General features: G+C 40.2%; 1 protein-coding gene across 1 annotated transcript in view; it reads left to right on the plus strand.

Annotated features, from left to right (window-relative positions):
• CSMD1 (CUB and Sushi multiple domains 1) overlaps positions 1 to 22,366 on the plus strand; it is a 1,072,463-nt gene that overhangs the window by 809,651 nt on the left and 240,446 nt on the right. Inside the window, exons 18-22 of the mRNA XM_063298442.1 lie at positions 7,341 to 7,528; positions 8,528 to 8,716; positions 10,604 to 10,720; positions 12,663 to 12,878; positions 19,644 to 19,832. Of these exons, the coding sequence (XP_063154512.1) occupies positions 7,341 to 7,528; positions 8,528 to 8,716; positions 10,604 to 10,720; positions 12,663 to 12,878; positions 19,644 to 19,832 (899 nt within the window). The remainder of the gene's footprint in view (positions 1 to 7,340; positions 7,529 to 8,527; positions 8,717 to 10,603; positions 10,721 to 12,662; positions 12,879 to 19,643; positions 19,833 to 22,366) is intronic.

Genomic DNA, 22,366 nt, shown 5'->3' on the forward strand with positions numbered 1-22,366 from the left:
CCAGTACCCCCTTAAATAGGTGGTCATGCAAGACCTCATTGATTAATTGCATAAAAACCCCAGGTGCTCCGGACAAGCCAAATGGTAAGACTTTGTATTGGAAAGCCCCAAGGGGACAGTTAAATGCTGTTTTCCACTCATCCCCTTCCCTTATGCGAATACGAAAATAAGCTTCTCTCAAATCCAGTTTTGAGAAAATTTTGCCTCTGGCCAGATGTGATAACATATCTTTGATCAGGGGCAAAGGATATTTATTTAATATTGAGACCGCATTGAGCCCGCGGAAATCGGTACAAAGTCTTAATGACCCATCCTTTTTTGGCCTGAATAGGACAGGAGCTCCTACCGGGGAATTTGCCGGCTCAATGAAACCCCTAGCCAGGTTTTTGTCAATGAACTCCCTTAGCGTAGTAAGCTCTTTGGGAGACATGGGGTATATTTTTGGGTGAGGCAATTTTACGTTTGGTAAAAACTCAATGGCACAGTCCGTTTTTCGGTGGGGTGGCAAGCGATCCGCTTCCTTTTCCCCAAATACTTCAGCAAAATCCTGATACTGATTGGGTAGTCCCTCAAGAGGTTGAAGCGTTTGTACAGTAGTATACGCTACCCCTCCACCCTCCATGTCCTCCAGTAGGTCCTTCTCGGGTACTTTGTAAAATCCATCTGCAAACGTCACAGTTCTATGCAGCCAGTTGATAAAAGGGTTTTGTTGCACAAACCAAGGCATCCCCAAGATTACCAGAGGACCCCCCACTGGAGCTACCACAAATGGCAGCTTTTCCTGATGGGAGCCCATCTGCAAGGCGACCAGTCCCGTGGAATGATTGACTGCTTTCCCTCCCGCCATAGTTCCATCCAATTGGGTGAAAATCATAGGTCTTGGCAAAGGGAACGTGGGCAGTTCCAGAGCCGCTACGACATCAGGGTGCATCAGGGAACGGGAGCAACCCGAATCTAGCATGGCCCACACTTCCACAGTTTTGGTTTTTGAGCTCAGTTTAACTTTAACAGTCAGTGTGGGGAAATTTCCACTCACCGAATCGTGGTTACGCCCGGTTTCTTCCACCTGCCCTAGGGCGCCCTTCAGGGCAGGTGGTAGGCTTTTCCCGCCGGCTGCTCGAATTGCAACTCTTCTTCCTCTTCTCCGAAGGGTAGTTCTGGGGGGTCCAGTTCCGCGACGGCTGCTTTCAGTTTTCGTGGTGGAGCAGGAGCAGGCGACTTTACCATAGGTTTCGTCTGTCGTTCCTCTGGACGGCGTCTCGGGCACGACGTGGCTCGATGCCCTTCTTTCCCACACCTGAGGCACTGACCCTTGGAGAACCGTCGCTCCCTCTCCTCTTCCCAGGTTTTCGGTTTGGGGCGGCTGGCAGGTCCAGATGTGCGCGCTCCTCTAGCCAGACGCGTTTGTCTAAGCTCTTTGGTATGGGCATAGGTTTGTAGGGCATTTTCTGCGCTGCCCGCCAACTGAATCCACCCATATAGCGTTTTGGGATCATCTCTTCCTAGTGCCCATCGAAGGATTTCGGGTTCTAGCCCCTGTTTGAACAATTCAATTATTGTTGGCTCAGACCAGTCTTCCACTTTTCCTGCCAAAGCTTTAAATTCCAACGCATATTTGGCAACTGAGAGGGACCCTTGGTAGAGTTTCCGCAGGTCATTTTTAGCTGTTTCTTGAGCTAGGGGGTCTTCGAAATGCTGTTTAAGTGCCCACAAAAAGTCATCGAAGTCCTCTAACTCAGTTGCCTCAGCCTGGCATAGTTGCACATACCAATCCGCTGCCCTTCCTCTCAGCTTGTTGGCAATGAAATTGATCTTGCCATGTTCTGACCGAAAGTTCCGACCCCAATCTTCTATATAATGCTTGGCATTAGTGATAAAGAAGGAGAGCGTTGTGGGATCCCCATCGAATTTCACTCCAAATGGTGGGAAGGTTCTTGCCGGCTCAGCTGGCTGTGGCGGTGCCGCGAATGTCAGCGTACGCCGAGCCCCCATGGGTGGTCGATCCCTAGGAGGTCTTGCCTCTCGCTCCCCCCCTTGACGGGTTGATCGAGTCTTGCTTCTCCCCCGGGTTAATATGGTACTGTGCCTGGGATACTGTGACGGCTCTTCCTCCCAATCCTCCGGCGTGGGCTCTGCCTCTCTGGGTAGATCCTTGAGGATCGTCACTATTAAATCCATTTTATCCTCTAATGCCCTCATACGGGCTGGAGTGACCGGCTCCTCCGGGGGGGGTTGGTTGGTTACCACCACCCTCGGTGACAAGGGGACTTCGGGCTCCCAGGACAATTGTGGAGACCCCCTCCCCGTTGCTCTTTCCATAACCGTTCTATGTTCACTCCTGAGACTCTCTTGCATGGATATCAGCAGCTCATCTAATTGGATATCTCGCAACTCCCGACGTGCTGCTCGTTGCGCTCTTGAGGTTAGCGCTGGCCGGCTTCTGGCCGCCTCCCGCTCCTCTTCGCTTCCCTCACTTGCGCGAAGCTGCGGTTCTGTCATCGCTAGCGTTCCCTCTTATCCAACGATTGGATGGGGCTAGCGGAAAAGGGATAAAATGATTCTCAGCTTTATGTAACGATTGCCTAATCCCAAATACTCAGTCTCACAAGCTCGGGCTTAAAGATAACTGATTTATTAAAGGAATAGTATGCAAATACAGAGAAAGCTGAGAATGAGCAAAAGCGCGCCAAATACAAACTTAAAAGCCTTGCCTGTAAGCAGTTCCGCCCCATCCCTCGTCAGGGCGCTCCCCCTCCCAGGTGCGAGAAGCCGTTAGACGCGCCTGGGAAAGTAACCTTGAGCAGGAGCGCAAACCCAAACACACATTCCAAGCCCTCAAAACAACAGAGAGTGAAGGAACGGAAAAACCCCGGGTGAAGGAACACGGAACAGAAAGGGACATGTGAAACGTTACAATGTTAACAGCACATTGAAATGAGAACATGACATGCAGCCTTGACTGCAAAAGCTTATTTCTCCCAAACATGCCATTGCCTTTCCATCTCGGAAAATTTCCGGGACAGATACACACATGGCTTCAGGCGGTCATCAGCATCTGCTTGCAGCAAGAGCGCTCCAATTGAGAAATCGGAAGCATCCACTTGAACCACAAAGGGTTTAGTGGGATCAGGGTGTTGAAGAATGGGTTCAGCAGTGAACAGGCTTTTGAGTTTGTCGAAAGCCAACTGGCATTCAGGTGTCCAATTGAGCAATGCCCCCGGGTTCTTCACCTTGCGTGTGTCCCCCAACCCCTTTGTACGTAACAAATCAATGAGAGGCAATGCAATTTCTGTGAACCCCTGGATGAATTGGCAGTAATAGTTGGAAAATCCAAGAAAACTTTGGAGCTGCCTACGGGTACGTGGGCGCTCCCACCCCAAAATAGCTTGAATCTTCGCAGGATCCATTTCAATGCCCTTGTCAGAGATCCTGTACCCCAGGTAGTCAAGCTGAGTCTGATGAAATTCACACTTAGAAAGCTTAGCATAGAGCTCAGCCTTTCTCAGTTTGCTAATCACCTGTTTCACCAAGCGCTCATGTTCCTCCTCCATTTCAGTATAAATCAAAACATCATCCAAATAGACCAGTACACCCTTGAACAAATGTTCATGTAACACTTCATTGATCAATTGCATGAACACCCCTGGTGCCCCCGCCAACCCAAAAGGCAAAACTTTGTACTGAAAAGAACCCAGAGGACAATTGAAAGCAGTCTTCCATTCATCCTCCTCCCGTATGCGGATGCGGAAATAGGCTTCCCGCAAATCCAGCTTAGAGAAGATTCTCCCCTTAGCCAGATGTGCTAACATGTCTTTTATTAATGGCAGAGGATATTTGTTTAATATCGAGACTGCATTTAATCCGCGGTAATCTGTACAAAGTCTCAATTTCCCATCCTTCTTCGCTCGAAACAAGATGGGGGCGCCCACTGGCGAATTTGCTGGTTCAATAAAACCCCTGGCCAAGTTTTTGTCCACAAACTCCCTCAATGCCGCCAGTTCTTTTTGCGTCATGGCATAGATTTTTGGTTTGGGCAGTTGCGCGTTGGGGACCAACTCTATCGCACAGTCAGTTTTTCGATGAGGTGGAAGTTGGTCCACTTCCTTCTCACCAAACACATCCGCAAAGCTTTGGTATTGCTCCGGCAAGCCCTCCAGTGGGGTGACAGCGAAATGTGGGGTTGCTGCCACCGCCCTCCCCAATGCAGCCTCCGGAGTGTCGTCCTCCCCAGGGGCTTGATAGAAACCATCCCCAAAGTCAAAGTCCTGTGCACCCAATTTATATATGGGTTTTGTTGGACCAACCAAGGAATCCCCAGAATGGCTAAGGGACCCCCCACAGGCACCACCACAAATGGCAGCCCCTCATGGTGGCTGCCCATTTGCAACGCCACCATGCCCGTGAAATGGGTGACTGGTTTCCCCCCCGCCGTAGAACCATCCAGCTGGGTGAAAATCATGGGACATTGTAGTGGAAAGCTGGGCAACTCCAAAGCAGCCACCACGTCAGGGTGCATCAAGCAACGCGAACACCCCGAATCGATCAATGCCCAAACTTCAACGGTTCTTGTGCGGGAGCCTAACTTCACTTTAACGGTCAGTGTGGGATAGTTGGCACTCACCGAAATATGTTTGCGCCCATCCTCCACCACCTGCCCACAGGCACTCTTTAAAGCAGGTGGCTGGTGTTTCCCGCTGGCCGGAGTAGATCGGGCTCCCCCTCGCCCCTGAAGTAAGGAACCTCCTCCACTTCAGTTTCAGCCATGGCTGCCTTCATTTTCCTGGGTAGAGAGGGAGATTTCCCCGAACGATCATCGGTCTTTCCCTTCGGGCATGCCACCACTTGGTGACCTTCCTTCCCACATCGGAGGCATTGCCCTTTCACATAGCGGCGCTCCCTCTCCTCTTCCCAGGCACGTTGACCAGAATTTCCAGTGGGTGCAGCAGTGCGGGAACCCTTGCTGAGCCCAGCATATCTCATCACCTTCCTGTGAGTGAAGGTCTCATGGGCATGCTCAGCCTTCCCTGCCAACTATATCCATTCATACAGGGTATCTGGGTCATCCCTGCTGAGTGACCACCTCAGGACCTCTGTATTCAGACCGTCCTTAAAAAGTTCTATTAATGTGGATTGGGACCAATCCTCAACCTTCCCATCCAGAGCCTTAAATTCCAGAGTGTAGTCTGCCACCAATCGTGGCCCCTGGCACAGCTCCCTTAGCGCCTGTTTTGCTCTTTCTTTAGCTAACGGGTCTTCAAAGTGTAGCTTCAACGCCCACAGGAATTCTTCAAACTCCTCCAGCTCAGGGGCATCCGATTGACCTAACTGCACATACCAATCGGCAGCCCGCCCCTTGAGCTTAGTGGCAATGGCATTAATCTTGGCTCTTTCTGAATGAAAATACTGCTCCCATTCATCCATATAATCCTTGCATTGGTAAGGAAGAACGATAGCTTAGTTGGATCTCCATCAAATTTAACAGTAAAGTCCTTAACCCCCACTCCGGGCAGTCCCTTCGCCACAGCTGGGCGGTCGGGCTTCCTTTTAGCTCCCAGAGATCTCCGCTCTCGAGGAGGGGACCTTGAAATCCTCACCCTCGGCACTCTTGCTTCCTCTCTGTGCCGGATCCTACTCCTTTCCTCCGGGGAAGTTGGGGGCAAAGAAGGAGTCGAATGCCTAGTACTAGACTCCTCTCTCCTCTCCCGGGGACCCCAGTCCATGGACATTTTCCAAAACATAAATTCTAGTGACTCCAATTTGGCCTCCACCAGTCTTATACGGTCAGGGGTTTGGGAATCCTCCTTTCCCTCCTGCCTCACCACAGTTGGGGAACTCGGGTATTGCTGCTTCCAAGACGTTTTGGATGTCCCTGGTAGGGATCCCTGTGTTTCATCCCAGGTGATCAGCTCACCTGACGACTCACCGGTCGGTTCAGGGGCTCTTTTACCTCCAACTTCCTCTTCTCCTAGGCTGGAGCTCGACCCCTCTCAAACTTCTGAAAGCTCTCGGGGAAGGACTCTCTCCGTTCTTATCACTGTGGAGTCGGGTTCCCCCTCGCTCAATTCCTCGCTTTCTGTGGTTTGGGGATTTGGTTTGCTCATCGCTAGCACTTCTCCCTCACAAAATAAATCTGGAAAGGGGCTAACGGAAAATTTTTTGGATTCTCAGCTTTATGTAATGATTGCCTACTCTAATAGACTCAGACTCACAAGCAGGAACTTAATGATATCTGATTTATTAAAGAATAGTATGCAAATACAGAGAAAGATGAGAATGAGCAAAAGCGCGCCAAATACAAACTAAAAAACCCTCAGCTCAAACATAATCCCTCCCCTCACCCTGCCGTTGCAAACTCCCCCCCCCCCAGGTGCTGGTAACCGTTTCTGCTGATGTCCTGGGGAAGGAACCTTGAACACACGAGATAACCCAAACACATTCCAATCCAGCTACTAACATATAACAATCCCACAAGATGGAATCTTCCTCCCCTCCCAGACGAAACACGCATCAGCCAAATGAAATGCGAAACGTTACGATGTACCGGCAACATTGGAACGGTGAACATGACAGTTGCTTTGATTAATTTTATCGTAAGGTTAATAACTTTCTTTATTTAAGGCCTAAACACTGTTTAACAAATGCTAAAAATCTACAAAATGTGTACAAGTGTAGACAAAGATTTAAGTGTCCTTTGTGTCCAGATCTCAGTCTGTGGCTATATCTTGTGTCCTTTATACACTCTTTTTTAGGAAACTGTTGTATAGTATTGTATATTAAATAGAACATTGGTCAGTCTAGGCTATTGCTAATACTATTTGTTAGTTGCTCTTCAGAGTCTGTCTTTATATATGGGATTTCTTGGCTGGAAGTGATAGTGATTGAACTTTGGATTTTACAGATACTAATCATCAGCTTTCTTAATTTGGATTTTACAAATACAAAATATGAGTTTTACCACTGAATTAAGGTCCCTAGATCTCCTTTACATTAAATCAGACAAGTGGATTATTTATCTGAATATTATGTTTCATGTTTTCTAAGTGTCATGAGTTCATAACTGGTCTTCGATCCCTGCAAATGCCCCAGCCCATCCTGCTTCCATGGATGTTGTTTGCCAGCTATTGCAGATCTTGTATTTTCCTGTACAGTATGAAATCATTATAAAGCATAAGAAATATACAAAGACTAAATCAATCATGTAACTTCTACTTCCCATGTTGGAGATTCCACCGACATATCCTGAATTGTGTTTATGATTATTCTGATTTATTTAATGATCACATTTGTATGCCACCTGCTTTGAAAATTTTACCAAATAGACTTTCGTTTTGTTGTTTCAGATTCCAGACAGAAGTAAATTATGATACATTGGAAGTCAGAGATGGACCAAGTGGTTCATCCCCATTAATTGGGGAATATCATGGTACACAAGCACCACAGTTCCTTATTAGTACTGGCAATTATATGTATCTGTTATTCACCACAGACAATAGCCGTTCTAGTGTTGGCTTCTTAATTCATTATGAGAGTAAGTCTGATCTTTTTCCTCACCTAAATAAATGTGTTAAGAGAATGGGCCATATATGCAATATGTATCTAATGGTTCTATGTATTATTTTGTATTATTTGTATGCTACTTTGAATATAAAATGGGATATACAGTTGGGATATGAATATTTTAGATAAATATTTTAGATAAATAAAGCATAAATTTTTTGCACCAATATAACACCTTGTCACAAACATAGTGGCTTCAGTGCAATTGAGCAGTGGTCCTATTTCCATCTTTATGAATATTTAGAGTGGGAAATCATTTGCAATGGTTATCTTCAGTGTTATTTATGTTCAAAGCTCTCAGACCCTGAAACCCATTTATGTAGTTGATACACTGAGGTTGCTCTGATTTCTTTTTACTTTCTGATTCACAGTAATAATTCTGATGTCTAAACCAAGCAAATTATATAGTAGCAGCAGTTTTATTTTTCATGCACATTATAACTAGGAGGTACCAGTTGGTCATGATTAGATAACATAATCAGCATACAGGGACAAAACCTTCAAGCAGATTTACCAAATAAAGGAGGTACTTTTTGCAAACATCCATCCAGTGTAGGGATTGGCAATAGAGGGAAATAGGGGTTCTTTACAACAGTGAAAACTGCACTGTTGTGGATGCATATCAGGGGATGGGGAGAGGCATTGGGTAATCTGACTAGCAGATTGTTGCAAAAATCCAGAGATGATTAGGACATGAGCCAGCTCCTTTGCTGTCTCTGTGTAAGGAACTGATGGATCCTTTGAAAATTCATAATAGAGTCGCAAGCGTTGGTTGTTTTATCAATGAAACTTTTAAAGAAACTCCCTCATTGATTTGGATTACTATGAAGTAGGCATGCAACTGGAAGCCCTGGAAATAGAAAAAAGAAAAAAAGTCTTCTCCAGTGATTATGGAAATAACAGTAACAAAAGGTATTTGGGGATTTTTTGGTCTAATTCTGTTTGGAATTGTTTTCTCTCCCCTGTCCAGGTGTTACACTGGAATCAGATTCCTGCCTTGATCCAGGAATTCCTGTAAATGGCCACCGACACGGTAATAATTTCAGTATCCGATCTGTAGTAACATTTAGCTGTGATCCCGGTTATACTCTGAGTGATGATGAACCACTTCTGTGTGAAAGAAACCATCAGTGGAACCATGCACTGCCTAGCTGTGATGGTATGTAGTACATGCTTACTAAAAAGTTATTATCAAAATAAAGACAATCCTACAATTCCATCTTTTTACGTTTTCTGCATTAATAGAGGAAAGTACAGAAAGAAATGGAATTATTCTCATTCCTTGTTTTTGACACTCCTTTCACACACATAAGAATCTCTGCCTTCTCTGTTCCCATTGGTGTGTGGCTTTCTGGGAAGCATAAAAACAAAGGAATGTTTACTTTTATGCTATGGTTATGCTAACAGTTATTTATTTACTTAAACATTTCTAAGCCACATCTCCCAAACTGATTTATAAAATTTAATCATGCACAATAAAACAAAAATATGTTTTATAATAATGTGTACTTACCATATATTAATAAAACCAATATAATAATCAATTTATACCAAAACATCTAAACATTTTAGTAGCACTTATTTCCATAGAAGAAGTAACATTCATTCAGCAAAAAGGTTGGGTAAATAAATGAGACTTTGGAACTTAAAAAAAAAAAGACAGCAGTAGTTAACAGGATCCAGATTTCAGTCAAAGGAGGACAAAATTTTTGCTGGGATCAATATTTTTCAGAATGCTGAACCATATTTTGTGGCACTGTTCTTTGAAAAACAAAGTTTTCTTAGAATGACATATTGATAATGACAGATAGGATTGTATGCTTTATTGTATGTCTATAGAATATTATAGCTGTTCTGAAAATCACTGCTTTATTTAATACATGTTCTAAACATATAGCATCAGTTACTTTAATCAAAACACTCTACTCTTTGAAAATTTAAATAAGTTGAGTGCCCATTATAAAAAGGATGTGATTTATAGCTTTTCATAGTTATGTTGAATCGTTTCTCTTTCCACCCATCCTAGAATGCAATGAACATGCCCAATATGGAGAAGCAGCAACATATTTCAAATATAAAAGAAAAATCTTTTTGATTGGGATCTAGCCTATTTTATTTCTTTTAATCTTCACAGAGTTTCAGTTTTGATAAAAATAACACATCTGTGGTAAAAAAGCATCTTCTCTTCCTAGGAAGCAAAAGATGAGAAAAGATTTTAAAAATAAATCTGTAATCCAACATGTCTTTAATGAATCAATGCAACAAGTATATCATAAAATTGTTTCATATACAGTATTTGGCCCTAAGCCTAGATCAAAGACAATCAAGGAAATTTATAATGGTATTCATTTTTAGAGATCATAATATCAAATACTTGCATTAATCTATAATTCAGAAAAAAATAAGATTGATTGGAAAATAATTTGTAACTGATGCTTTTGGTGTAAACCTCTTTCTTTCTCCTATGTAATCTTATTCCCTTCTGATCACCAAAGCAGTCCTTGCTATCTATACACTGCATTTGACAGTGTTCTGTGTAACCCTCTATCTTTCAGATAGAGAACCAAAATATTCTATTTTTCTCTTGTTATCCTTTTTGACATATACTCTTGCAAGATTCTTTACTATCAGGTTGCCAGGGAAACAAGGCTTTCACTGGCAATTCTAAGTAGACTCTTAATGCAGATGTACACATTAATCTTACTACTACTGCTGTTGCTAATCAGTTCATTTGCTCTGATGATGTTTATAACATTTCTATTTCAGCAGGGACCTATTATGTATATATAAAATGTGAACCATATAAAGTAAAAGTCCTTCCTTCCTTCCTTCCTTCCTTCCTTCCTTCCTTCCTTCCTTCCTTCCTTCCTTCCTTCCTTCCTTCCTTCCTTCCTTCCTTCCTTCCTTCCTTCCTGGCAAATTTTGCACTATTGATTAGCACTTGTTCATAGTCTGTCTCCCCAAAATAAAAATCTTAATTATCTCTCTTAATTTTAAATGGGAATTTATTTTCTTCTTCCTTTTTTTTTTTTTTTTTTTGAATTAGCTCTATGTGGTGGGTATATTTATGGAAGAAGTGGAACTCTTCTGTCACCAGGCTTTCCTGATTTTTATCCCAATTCTTTAAACTGCACATGGACAATTGAGGTTTCTCATGGCAAAGGTAAGGATATTGTCTAATTGCATCCTACAGAAAGAATAAATTAATTAAAAATGCAAACTCATCCATGGCTATTTAAACTACTTGAAAGACAAGAGAGAAAAAATTAATTATCTTAACTGACTTTTGTGGCTGTTGAAGTTAGCCGCATGTTGGCCTTATCATTTCTAGAAAGAGAAAGAAAGTCTAGTCCCTGCAGTTTTCTTGGTATGATTTCAGAAGTGATTTGCCCTTGCCTCCTTCATAGAGCTGAGAGAGATTGACTGGCCCAAAGTCACCCAGCCGGCTTTCATGCCTGAGGCGGGACTGGAACTCACAGTCTCCTGGTTTCTAGCGCAGCACCTTAACCACTAGACCAAATTAGCTCGAAATAATAACTTAGTGATTGTCAATAGAGTATTGTAATGCTTGCACAGATTTCTTGCACTCATATATTCTTTTATTAATTTTGTTTTGTTGTGTTTTTAATTCAAATTGTAGAATCAAGAGTAGGGGAGATTTGCAAACATTTAATTAGGTTCACTGTCTTAGAATGTAACTGCTAAAAATTTGCTAAATGTCATGCAGTGCCAATGCTTCCATGTAGACTGCTTGTAAGCCAGTGTGGTGTAGTGCTAGGTTTTGGACATGACCTGGAAGACATATTCAGGTCCACCCTCAGCCCCAGAAACTCACTTGATGACTTTGGGATAATTATTCTTTGCACCTTAACTCACTTTATAGGCTTGTGGTAAAGAAAAAATGGAGGAGGGAGTGCATTGTAAGTTGCCTTGTACTTTTAGAGGAAAGGCAAGATATACATCTAACAAGTAAATAATTCAATTTTACCCTTCTTAAAATACTTGTAGGATGTATCTTAGACAAAATGAAACTCTCAAGGAACATGAGATACTAATCTTTAATAGAGATTTGAGATTCATGAGTTTAAAATATTAGCAATTATTCCACCAACATAGGATTCTTTTTATACATTCATTCATAGTTTATGTATGTCAAAAGGCAGCTTAAAATTGTGGTTCTGATTCTACAAAAGCATGTTTTGGCTTCATTATTATTGTAACTTGCCTCAAACAGATGGTTAGCTAACTATAAAATTCTTATCATAGACCAATCGTTTTTGAGAATAGGAATCTTGCCCAGATTTTTTTTTCTTATGACAGGTATCTGTAAACATACAAAATATATTGGTTTTGATAACTGTCTAGCTGTAGTATAAAATGGTTATGACAGTGAATATGCTTAAGGCCTATACTAGAGGTTGGTGAATCATTTTTATTTTCTTTACTGACATAATATGATATGTTCTGAATATGACCTATTAGCAATGAATGTTTTGTGGCATGAAAGAGATGAAGAAGTTGCAGTAGGTTTCCACTATAAACAGAAACAGCTTATCTTGAACAAATCTGATTTTGGAATAAAAAGCACCTTTGAGGCAGCAGCCTGCTATCTTAATTGTTATAGCAACTGATCTCACTTGCTATAGTACTATAGCATGCACTGTAGCACAGCTTGAAGTTCAGAGGCCAACGCTGCATGGAATTTGAGATGTGACTTAGCTATGACAAGGCACCCTGATAAATGTGACTGCTGGCATTGCCTTCCCTGACTCAAAAGTCTTGCTTTGGAGGAAGGGAGAGGCAATGGCAATTTTAGGACTGAGGAAAGTACAATGGCATTTTACTTGCTTGGATTCTGATGCAAACATTTATGGAGGGGCACTCACTCATGTGGCACTTGTGCTAGAATTCTTGATGTAAGAATGTTGAGAATGTCTTGGATATGCCTAGTAGCTGATCGAACTAATGGCAATGCCGAACTCTTAGCTGGGAGTTCTAGGGTTACAGGTTGTTCAGTTCAAGAGGTCAGGTTGCAAAATAGTTAGTCACATTTAGGTCATTCTGTACCCAAAAAGCAAAACATTATTCTTTTCTCATCCTTCAAGGTGTTCAACTGATTTTCCACACTTTTCACCTGGAGAGCTCCCATGACTATTTGCTCATCACTGAAGATGGGAGTTTTACAGAACCCGTGGCAAGATTAACAGGATCTGTTTTACCTCCTACCATTAAAGCTGGACTCTTTGGAAACTTTACTGCACAACTTCGATTCGTTTCTGATTTTTCCATATCCTATGAAGGTTTTAATATAACATTTTCAGGTAAAGATGTGCAGATAGTTGCTTTGTCAATTATTTATGCTTATATTATTATTATTAATTAACAAATACTAAGAGGTATAATGTGCTACATGCTGACATAATAAAATACTACTCAGTCAAGTTCTTGTTTACCTTTTAAAGTACTTTCAGTTCAGTGCATATATATTTACTTCATTGGAAGTTCTAGTGATGTCTATTTATTTATACATACATACATACATACCTCATTAACATTATCATCACCCTGCTTGGATCTAAGATGCTTTTGAACAACTAATTGATTAACATTTTAGAGGAAGTATTTTTAGCATATGATACCAGGTTTGGTAGAAAGATGTTTGCCACCTCTATCCAAAGTAATTGTTGAATATCACCTTAATACAGAAAAGAGATACATGGAAGAATGTGCTGGAGGATTTTATTTATTTATTGTATTCGTTTGGTACCTTCAAGTCAGTATTGACTCCTGGCAACTGCCTGGACTTGTCCCTGCAGTTTTCTTGACAAGATTTCAGAAGTGGTTTGCCACTGCCTTCTTCCTAGGGCTCAGAGAGAGTTATCCAGCTGGTTTTGTACATAAGGCAGGACTAGAACTCACATCTTCTGGTTTCTAGCCTGGTGCCTTAACCATTACACCAACTGTCATGTCAACTTCATGGATTTTGAAGACAGCATGGTTAGGTTTTTGGCTACTTTTCAACTTTTTGGAATTGTGTTCAGGCTTAGGAATACAAGACGCCCCTGAATAGGGGTGTCTTCAAAGGGTCACTTGGCATTAACCAAGTCTTAAGTGAAGCCCCCTCTCAAAGCTGCTTTGCTGGGCAACCTCCTGGTTTCTAAGAGTGAAGTAGAGCAGATACTACTTTCCTTTACCTATGTCTAATGCTTTTTCAACTGTCTTCTGGCTATTGCCAGTGTTGGTTCAGACTGCAAGGAAACATGAAGTGCCTTCATTTCTGTGGCATCAGTGTCCTCACTGAGGCAAATTCAAAGCACCTTTGAAAGTGTTCTAATTTTTTTTTTTTTTTCATTTTTCTTGGTTGATCTAAGTCCATTGCTCATTTCAGGAAAACATGAAAACAAACAATTTAGAAAGTTATGTATAAAACAATTACTGTTGTTACTTTGACAACCAGTTACTTCGATAACCAATCAAAATATCTTGTTACAACCTAATATTTCTCCAACTTGCTTATTCTATTCATATACAGATTTTCATTTCACTTTTCTGTACATATGCATAAGCTATATTCTGTGAAGTTGAAGGTCACAGTGTGATAAAATAAAAAAAATGTATTTGAAAACAACAAAAGCAAAAAATAGAGAGAAATACTGTCTTGCTTAAATATTAGCTACTTAACAGACAACATTCTGCCAGAATAAAAATGTTTTCATTATTTGAGAAAAGGTATTCAGAGATGGGAATATCTGCATTTCATAGTGTAAGCTATCAACATAGAAGGAGCCAATAAGAAGTTCTGTATTATGCCATAATCAGCCATGCCTTCTTCATAAGAAGGTCTCAAAGAAAGAGTGGTATGGGAGAAAGTGACTTCACATGTATCCTGGCCCCAAGACATCTAGGGTTTCATGATAGTTATTGAATTGTGCCTGAAAACGAATTAGCAACAAGGGCAGATAAAGCTGGATAGCATGAAAAATATAGGGTCAGAAAAATTAAGCAAAGTGAGAGAACACTACAGATAGTTTATTACATTGTTTTTCAGATTAGATGGAACTTTCAATTAGAATTTCAATTTAAGAGTTCCAAAACCATTTGGGAAAACCACATGCAACTCGTTCTGGGTCCAGTTTTCACATACAGAACATTTTTGAGACAAACCGATAGGCTTTTGAACAGAGGAAAATAATACCTTTAAAACTTGTTTTTGTGTTTTGCCATTTCCCCATGCCCATTTGCAGTCACAGCTAGATGCACTGCTGCTTTTGTGATATTCGTAAGGCTTTTATATTGTATGATCCCCTTTCAAAGGAGATCATATGATGAATGTGACAGTCTCTCCTCGTTAGTTAAACTTCGTTACATGACTAACTTACAAGCCATAACAGTGCCTCACTCTGAATGGAGATCTGAATGCATTCATATTGCCAAGAACACTGTATTGACTCTCTTTGTTTTACCATGTGGAAGTGGCAATTTTATTGCCAGGAATTATGCATTGTATTGATTTAGCCTAATTACATTATCAGAAAAAGATTACTGAAAATAAGAAGTTTAAAATTCTACATGATATTGAAGTTAGAGTCAAGAATGCTTGTGTTTACCTGGGGAGATAAGGTTTATGCACAACATTTACTAAAAGAATAGAAAAGAGCACAGTGCTAATATTATAAAAATAACCAATCTGTCTATTTAGACTACTTAATTAACACAGAGAGAAGTGCATTGTTAAATCTGAACTGTATATAGCTATATTGAAACTTTTAATATGGTAGTAGCTGCATGTAGATCAAGTGTAAGTGCTATGTGCAGAATTGCTTGTGAGAATCTGAAATAAAAGGAGACACATATCAGAGAAGCAGATAAGGGAAGGAAACATTGTCAAGGAAAACTTCACCAACATTTTCTATATCGCGAAACAATGTGAATACAGGTTAATACAGTGTCAATATAAGAAGAAGAATAACAAAGTAAAAGAAGTGATTCATGGTCAAGAGATTAACTGGCCAGCAGATTTAAAAGGAAAACATGTACTGAGAGATATTTCCCAAGGAAGAAGAAATTATCAATATAAAAATTAAATCCTTCATAACACCAAAACAAATCCCTGCACTTAGCATTTTACTTTGTGGACATGTAAGTTACTGCCGGTACTTTTTTATTATCTTCCACCGATTAGTCCCTACTTAACTGGCCAAATATGTATTAGTGGAACACAGAAAGGGAGGGAAAGGCAATAGGTGATCACACTGAAAATAGGCAGTGTTTCAGAAGTACATCAAAGCTGCATCATGTTGCTGCATGGCAAATTTATCTGAGGTCTTGTTTTGATTTCTTATATCAAGGGTTGTGATCATAGGACTTCTAACATGTTAAGGTTCTAGTAAGATATTCTATTTAACTTACACTTGATATTCTACCACATTTTTTTAACTAACAATTGCTAGGAGTAGTGCAGCTCAAAAATTGTCATTTCTCCTATTGGAGGGGGTTATCCTGCAAAATGTTTATTAGAAGGAATCATTTTACACTGAGTTGCATATCAATTAAAATACCAGACTATTTCAGTATCTACAAAAAGAACTGGTGACTATTTCACTAATAGGAAATACAGCATTATGTTTACAAAGTAGTATATATACATATGCATCTGTGTGTGTGTGTGTGTGTGTGCGTGCACATGCACGCACGTGTGTTTCCTGGTTTACTGTATAAAACTACTTTTCTTTGATGACAAAAATATATCTGGGGAAAAATATTCTGCAGAACTCACTTTGACTTCCATACCAGCTTGACTTTCAAGGACTGCAGGTCCCGTGCAGCGCAATGAGTCTGCACATGCAAATTAATTCACACTGAATTATCATTATCATTCAGAGAGAGAGAAAGAAAGAGAGATGAATGAAAGCCTTGAAGAACATAGTGGTGGGTGGGTGTATTCCTAAGAAAATGTTTAAAATTCAATGACATTTATTCAGATATTTTTGCCAACTACTAATCAACACCCTTTAGGCAAACACTGTAATCCCTTAAGTCATTGCGGTAGTTTCTTGGAGAAAGTATTGGTTTCCTTTGTTAATACCAAATCACAGTTCTTTTTTGTTTTGTATGTTTGTTTCACTCATGGTGAATGCTGGTCTGAACCAGATGTCAATTCAAAAATTGGCATTCTGAAAAGTGCTCTGTCAGGTGTTGCATCATTATATTCAGGGTCATGCAAGGGCATTAAATAGTATAACAAACTGAAGAGAAAAGCAGATTTTGGGTTGCCTATGTTCCAAGAAAACATTCCAGAAAAAGTTCCAGAAATACATCTACTTCTGCTTCATTGACTACGCTAAAGCCTTTGATTGTGTGGACCACAACAAACTGTGGCAAATTCTTAAAGAGATGGGACTACTGGACCACCTTACCTGTCTCCTGAGAAACCTGTATGTGGGTCAGGAAGCAACAGTCAGAACCGGACATGGAACAACCGATTGGTTCAAAATTGGGAAAGGAGTATGACAAGGCTGTATTTTGTCACCCTGCTTATTTAACTTATATGCAGAGTACATCATGAGAAATGCCGGGCTGGATGAATCACAAGCCAGAATTAAGATTGCCAGGAGAAATACCAACAACCTCAGATATGTGGACGATACCACCGTAATGGCAGAAAGTGAAGAGGAGCTAAAGAGCCTCTTGATGAGGGTGAAAGAGGAGAGTGCAACAGCTGGCTTGAAACTCAACATTAAAAAAACTAAGATCATGGCATCTGGCCCCATCACTTTCTAGCAAATAGTAGGGGAAGAAATGGAAGCAGTGACAGATTTTATTTTCTTGGGCTCCAAGATCACTGCAGACGGTGACTGCAGCCATGAAATTTATTGTAATAAGTTACAATAAATATACCAATACATAAGTTATTTATTGTAACTTGTATTTTATGATTTTAATCTTGGTTTTCTTGTAAATCGCCCAGAGTTCCACTTTCTTGGGGAATAGAAATTTGAAAAATAAATAAATAAATGGCACCTGCTTCTTGGGAGGAAAGCTATGGCAAACCTAGACAGCATATTAAAAAGCAGAGACATCACCTTGCTGACAAAGGTCCGTATAATCAAAGCTATGGTTTTCCCAGTAGTAATGTATGGCTGTGAGAGTTGGACCATAAGGAAGGCTGAGCGCTGAAGAATTGATGCTTTTGAACTGTGGTGCTGGAGAAGACTCTTGAGAGTCCCTTGGACTGCAAGGAGGTCAAATCAGTCAATCCTACAGGAAATCAACCCTGACTGCTTATTGGAAGGACAGATACTGAAGCTGAAGCTCAAATACTTTGGCCACCTAATGCGAAGAGAGGACTCACTGGAAAAGACCCTGATGCTAGGAAAGACTGAAGGCAAAAGGAGAAGGGGATGGCAGAGGATGAGACGGTTAGATAGCATCACCGATGCAATGAACATGAATTTGAGTAAACTCTGGGAGACAGTGGAGGACAGGAAGGCCTGGCGTGCTATGGTCCATGGTGTCACGAAGAGTCAGACACGACTTAACGACTGAACAACAACAACAAAATGTTGCAAGACACTGTGGTAGATAAAATATTTCTTGAGGTTCAGTATGTTTATCTGCATGTGGAAATTCAGATAGAAAGAGCAAATCTATCCACTTTCCATTTACTGTAGATTACGTAGATTTCCCATAAATTCCACCTAATTCTCCATGATCGATCTGTTTGCATATGCTTAAATCTATATGCAATTACAATTAAATATTGTCTTTTAAGTAGAGAAAATCTGCAGAGCATGGCTTCTGAAATTCTTTCTAAGCTTGGATCAAGTGACATGACTAAGAGAAAGAAAGCTTGAGAATGAAGCAGTCACCAGCATTCCAACTTGCTATCCAACCGTTTTGCCCATAGGAATGTATTGGAGGAATTTGTTCTAGTATTTCTTTTTTCTCCTCCACAGCTTCCAGCCAGATCTGGCCTATTTTTTAACTTGACTTTCTTTTGTCAGCTTCTTCCTCTAAACCAAACTTGGCCCTCTTTTGTTCTGTTTTCAGAGACTTATGCTGAAGTCCTAAGATACTTTGCATAACTTATTTCCCACATTTGGTTATGTTCATTAGCCCATACAACTTCAGGTAAAAACCAGCTCCCAGTGCTACCAGCTGAAAGCAAATAATATATATGAAAAGGGAAGGTATTTGAAAGCAGCTTGGGCCATGCTCTCTGCAATGTCAGCTACCATGTGGGGGAGAAAGATAATGCCCTCAAGGGACATCCTGTTCCCTGTTCCTTCTCTAAAAGATGCATTTTTTCTTTTATTGCTTTCTAACAAAATTATTCTTACTATGTTATGCCTATACAAAAGACATAAGGGTTAATCTATACCTATATGCAACTGCATGTCTGCAATATTTCTTTTTCATTTATGTGCCCTAAGTTGTTTTTCATATAATTGAGTAAATTAAAAACATCCTAGACTGGAAGTTGACTTGTGATGGTTATATGGTCCCTCCTTGTAGTTTTCTTGAGAACAGTATGGATCTAGCTGGCAGTGATATGAAAACAAGAAAATGTGCATCATGATGGCATGTTGAAAAGTCCAGTGTTTGGGATTTGCATCCCAAACATTGCATGCAACCATGTAAGCTATGTGGTGTGGATCATTACCTTATTACGTGTGTTTTGTCATTCCCCCACCCCAGCAAACCTTCTGTGGATGACCATGAGTATGGAAGTGGTTTGTCATTGCCTTTCTCTGGGATTTTTTTTAAACTTCCTCTTCTAAAATCCACTTACAGTCTTTCATCCAAGTCCTAATAAGGCTTAACCCAGCTTAGCTTCCAGACCTAAACAAGGTCAGCCAGATGTTGCTACTTGCTGAGATTCTGTTTATATACTATTGTTTATAATTATTTATAATAGAAAAGTAGGTATACCTTTAGTAAATATCTCCCCATTAAATATTGAAATATCTATACAATTTAACTGATGGTTCTGGGGGCCTAAGCTCCTCTTGCAGTGGGCAGGGGAAGCAGATATTTATTCTGAAATGATTGTGTTTCATCTCTGTTTTTTTATTTCTTGTTGGAAGAATATGGCCTGGAGCCTTGTGATGACCCTGGAGTTCCTGCCTTCAGTCGACGCATAGGGTTCCATTTTGGAGTTGGAGATTCCTTGGCATTTTCTTGTTTTCCTGGATATCGTTTGGAAGGTGCGATCAAGCTTACCTGTCTGGGTGGTGGTCGTCGTGTATGGAGTGCACCTCTGCCAAGGTGTGTGGGTAGGTGGTCACATGCTTTCATTTCATTCATCAAATTGTTTCTGGCACATGAAGCAGGCAAAATTAAAGGTGTGGAAGAACCTTTATTCATGTGGCATAGATGTATATGTCACACTGTAGTTTGCTGAACTATTCAGGAAATAGTTTTAAATACTTTTTTTCTGGTCACTGATCATAACAAAGGATTTGACTGATTGATTGATTGATTGATTGATACTTTAAAAAATACTTTTAAAAGAGTATATAAAAATAACAAAGTGAAATTAATAACCATAGTAGAAACAGCTGTATTTCTCATCTAAAATGGCCATAGATGATAAATATATTAAGGAATGGCAGTCTGTAAATGTTTACATTATCCTTTTGTACATATTATATACTGGGTACATAAGTTTTCATAAACAGAATTTGATTTGAACGTATCCAGCAATTCATATTAATTGTTAGGTTGAACATTCATAAATTGTTTTCAGAAAATAATTAACATTTGTCTAAGTTTATATGAGTGTGAATGCATATATCTTTCTCCTCTTTCCAACAGTAAATAAATCATAAACATACAATAGTATTAATTATTTTACTAAGCTGTAAGTTCTGTTGTTTCAGGATTATATACTATATACCTTGTATCAAACTCTTTATCCATCTTGTGTTGGATGAATGAATGTTGTAACATTTTTTATGATCATATGATGAGTCAGTGCATACTATAGCCTGTCATTCTTTTTAGAGTCACCCATACCATGAGAGGCATAATAGAACAATCACTATAAAAGTAGTCTTGCAAATAAAAAGTTTTAGTTTAAAACTTGGCAGAACTTTTTTTAAATTACTGATTCCCTTAACATTCCTCTTTTTCTTTGTGCTTTTTAAAAAAATCATTCAGTGCACCATTTTACCATTTGTCCTGTCACCTGAGGTAGAAGGGTTTCACCTCCAACTCCGAAATAGCTCATAAGTTATTTGTGTTCTTTGGGAGTTGAGAGTGAAATTTTCTACCTCAGGTGATGGATAAAAGGGGAAATCATGTACAGATGGACTTTTCTTCATCAACATCCTTCTTCAAAGCACAGGTAAAGAAGAAAGCTTGGGGAAAGAAAAAAAAAAAACTAATGAAAATAATATTTCTGCAGGCTCAAACCAGCAGCCTGTATTTATAAGGCAAGAGTTATAATCTTTGGGTGTTATAATGCTCATGGCAGGCATAGCATTAAGAGATATTAGAAACAGGACACTAAGAAAGGATTTTTTTTTTAAAGTAGGGGTTTCATGTAGGTGTTTTAACATTGTGTGTGGGGGGGTGTCTGTCTATATACACAAAACGACATAAATGTGTCACAGAAGACCTGCCCACAGAAAACCAAGGAACAGAAAGTGGAAGGGCACAGTAGGAAGGGAACCTGTCCATTGGGACGACATAATAGTCTGTGGCGCTGCGGGTTAAACCGCTGAGCTGTCGATCGGAAGGTCGGCGGTTCGAAACCGCGCGGCGGGGTGAGCTCCCGTTGTTAATCCCAGCTCCTGCTCACCTAGCAGTTCGAAAACATGCAAATGTGAGTAGATCAATAGGTACCGCTTCGGCGGGAAGGTAACGGCGTTCCGAGTCGTCATGCTGGCCACATGACCCGGAAGTGTCTATGACAACGCCGGCTCCAAGGCTTAGAAACGGAGATGAGCACCGCCCCCTAGAGTCGGATTCGACTGGACTTTACGTCAAGGGAAACCTTTACCTTTACTTAGACTGACTACCTTGCAAGCAGTTGCCAAAGTGTTTCAGTTCAGACAGGATTTCTTAACCTACTTCAGAGTCAAGATAGTATGAGTAAAAGACAGGATCAGCTTAAAGAGTAAGCAGGAATACGTCTATAGAAAATTGTATTCAGGATTTTTCCTACTTCCATAGGTGATCAACATTGTCAAAGCCAACTACATCAATTATCTAGGACTTTTGTTGTAGCTTTTTAAAAAAGGAAATAAGAATTTTATGATTGTGAAATCAGTTGATTAAAGTTAAACCGTTCAGCATTTTACAAAGTTAGATTTTCTTTGCATTCCAAATAAGATGTAGAGAGCCACATTACTAAGCAATAATTAATTCCAGTAAAATACTTTTAAGCCATACACCAATTAATCCACCACAGAGTCCTCTGTTTATATAAGATTTTGAACATACCCATCTCTTTTTAACTAAAAATAATCAAATTAAAAGCATAGTCTATTCTACCAAATAACAATGAAGAATATCTCCTTTCATTCTGACTCAGTGTTATCTTGCTGTCCTTTTTCTAAAATAATTTTTAAGGCCATTGAATTTGTTCAAATACCTTAGCAGATACTCCTCTGTGGTTTCAATGGAATACTTCCAAACATAGAGGTGATTTTATCCTTCTGGATGTCCATAGTCTTGCTGTTAATTTAACTTTCATGAAAAGAGCTATTGAAGATTATTTCTATATATGATTACTGCTGCAAGACTATTATATGCACAAAAATGGAAAGACTGAAATACCCACATTGGAGGATTGGTTAGTGAA

The sequence above is a fragment of the Candoia aspera genome, chromosome 1 (genome assembly GCF_035149785.1).
Source record: "Candoia aspera isolate rCanAsp1 chromosome 1, rCanAsp1.hap2, whole genome shotgun sequence".
NCBI lineage: Eukaryota > Metazoa > Chordata > Lepidosauria > Squamata > Boidae > Candoia > Candoia aspera.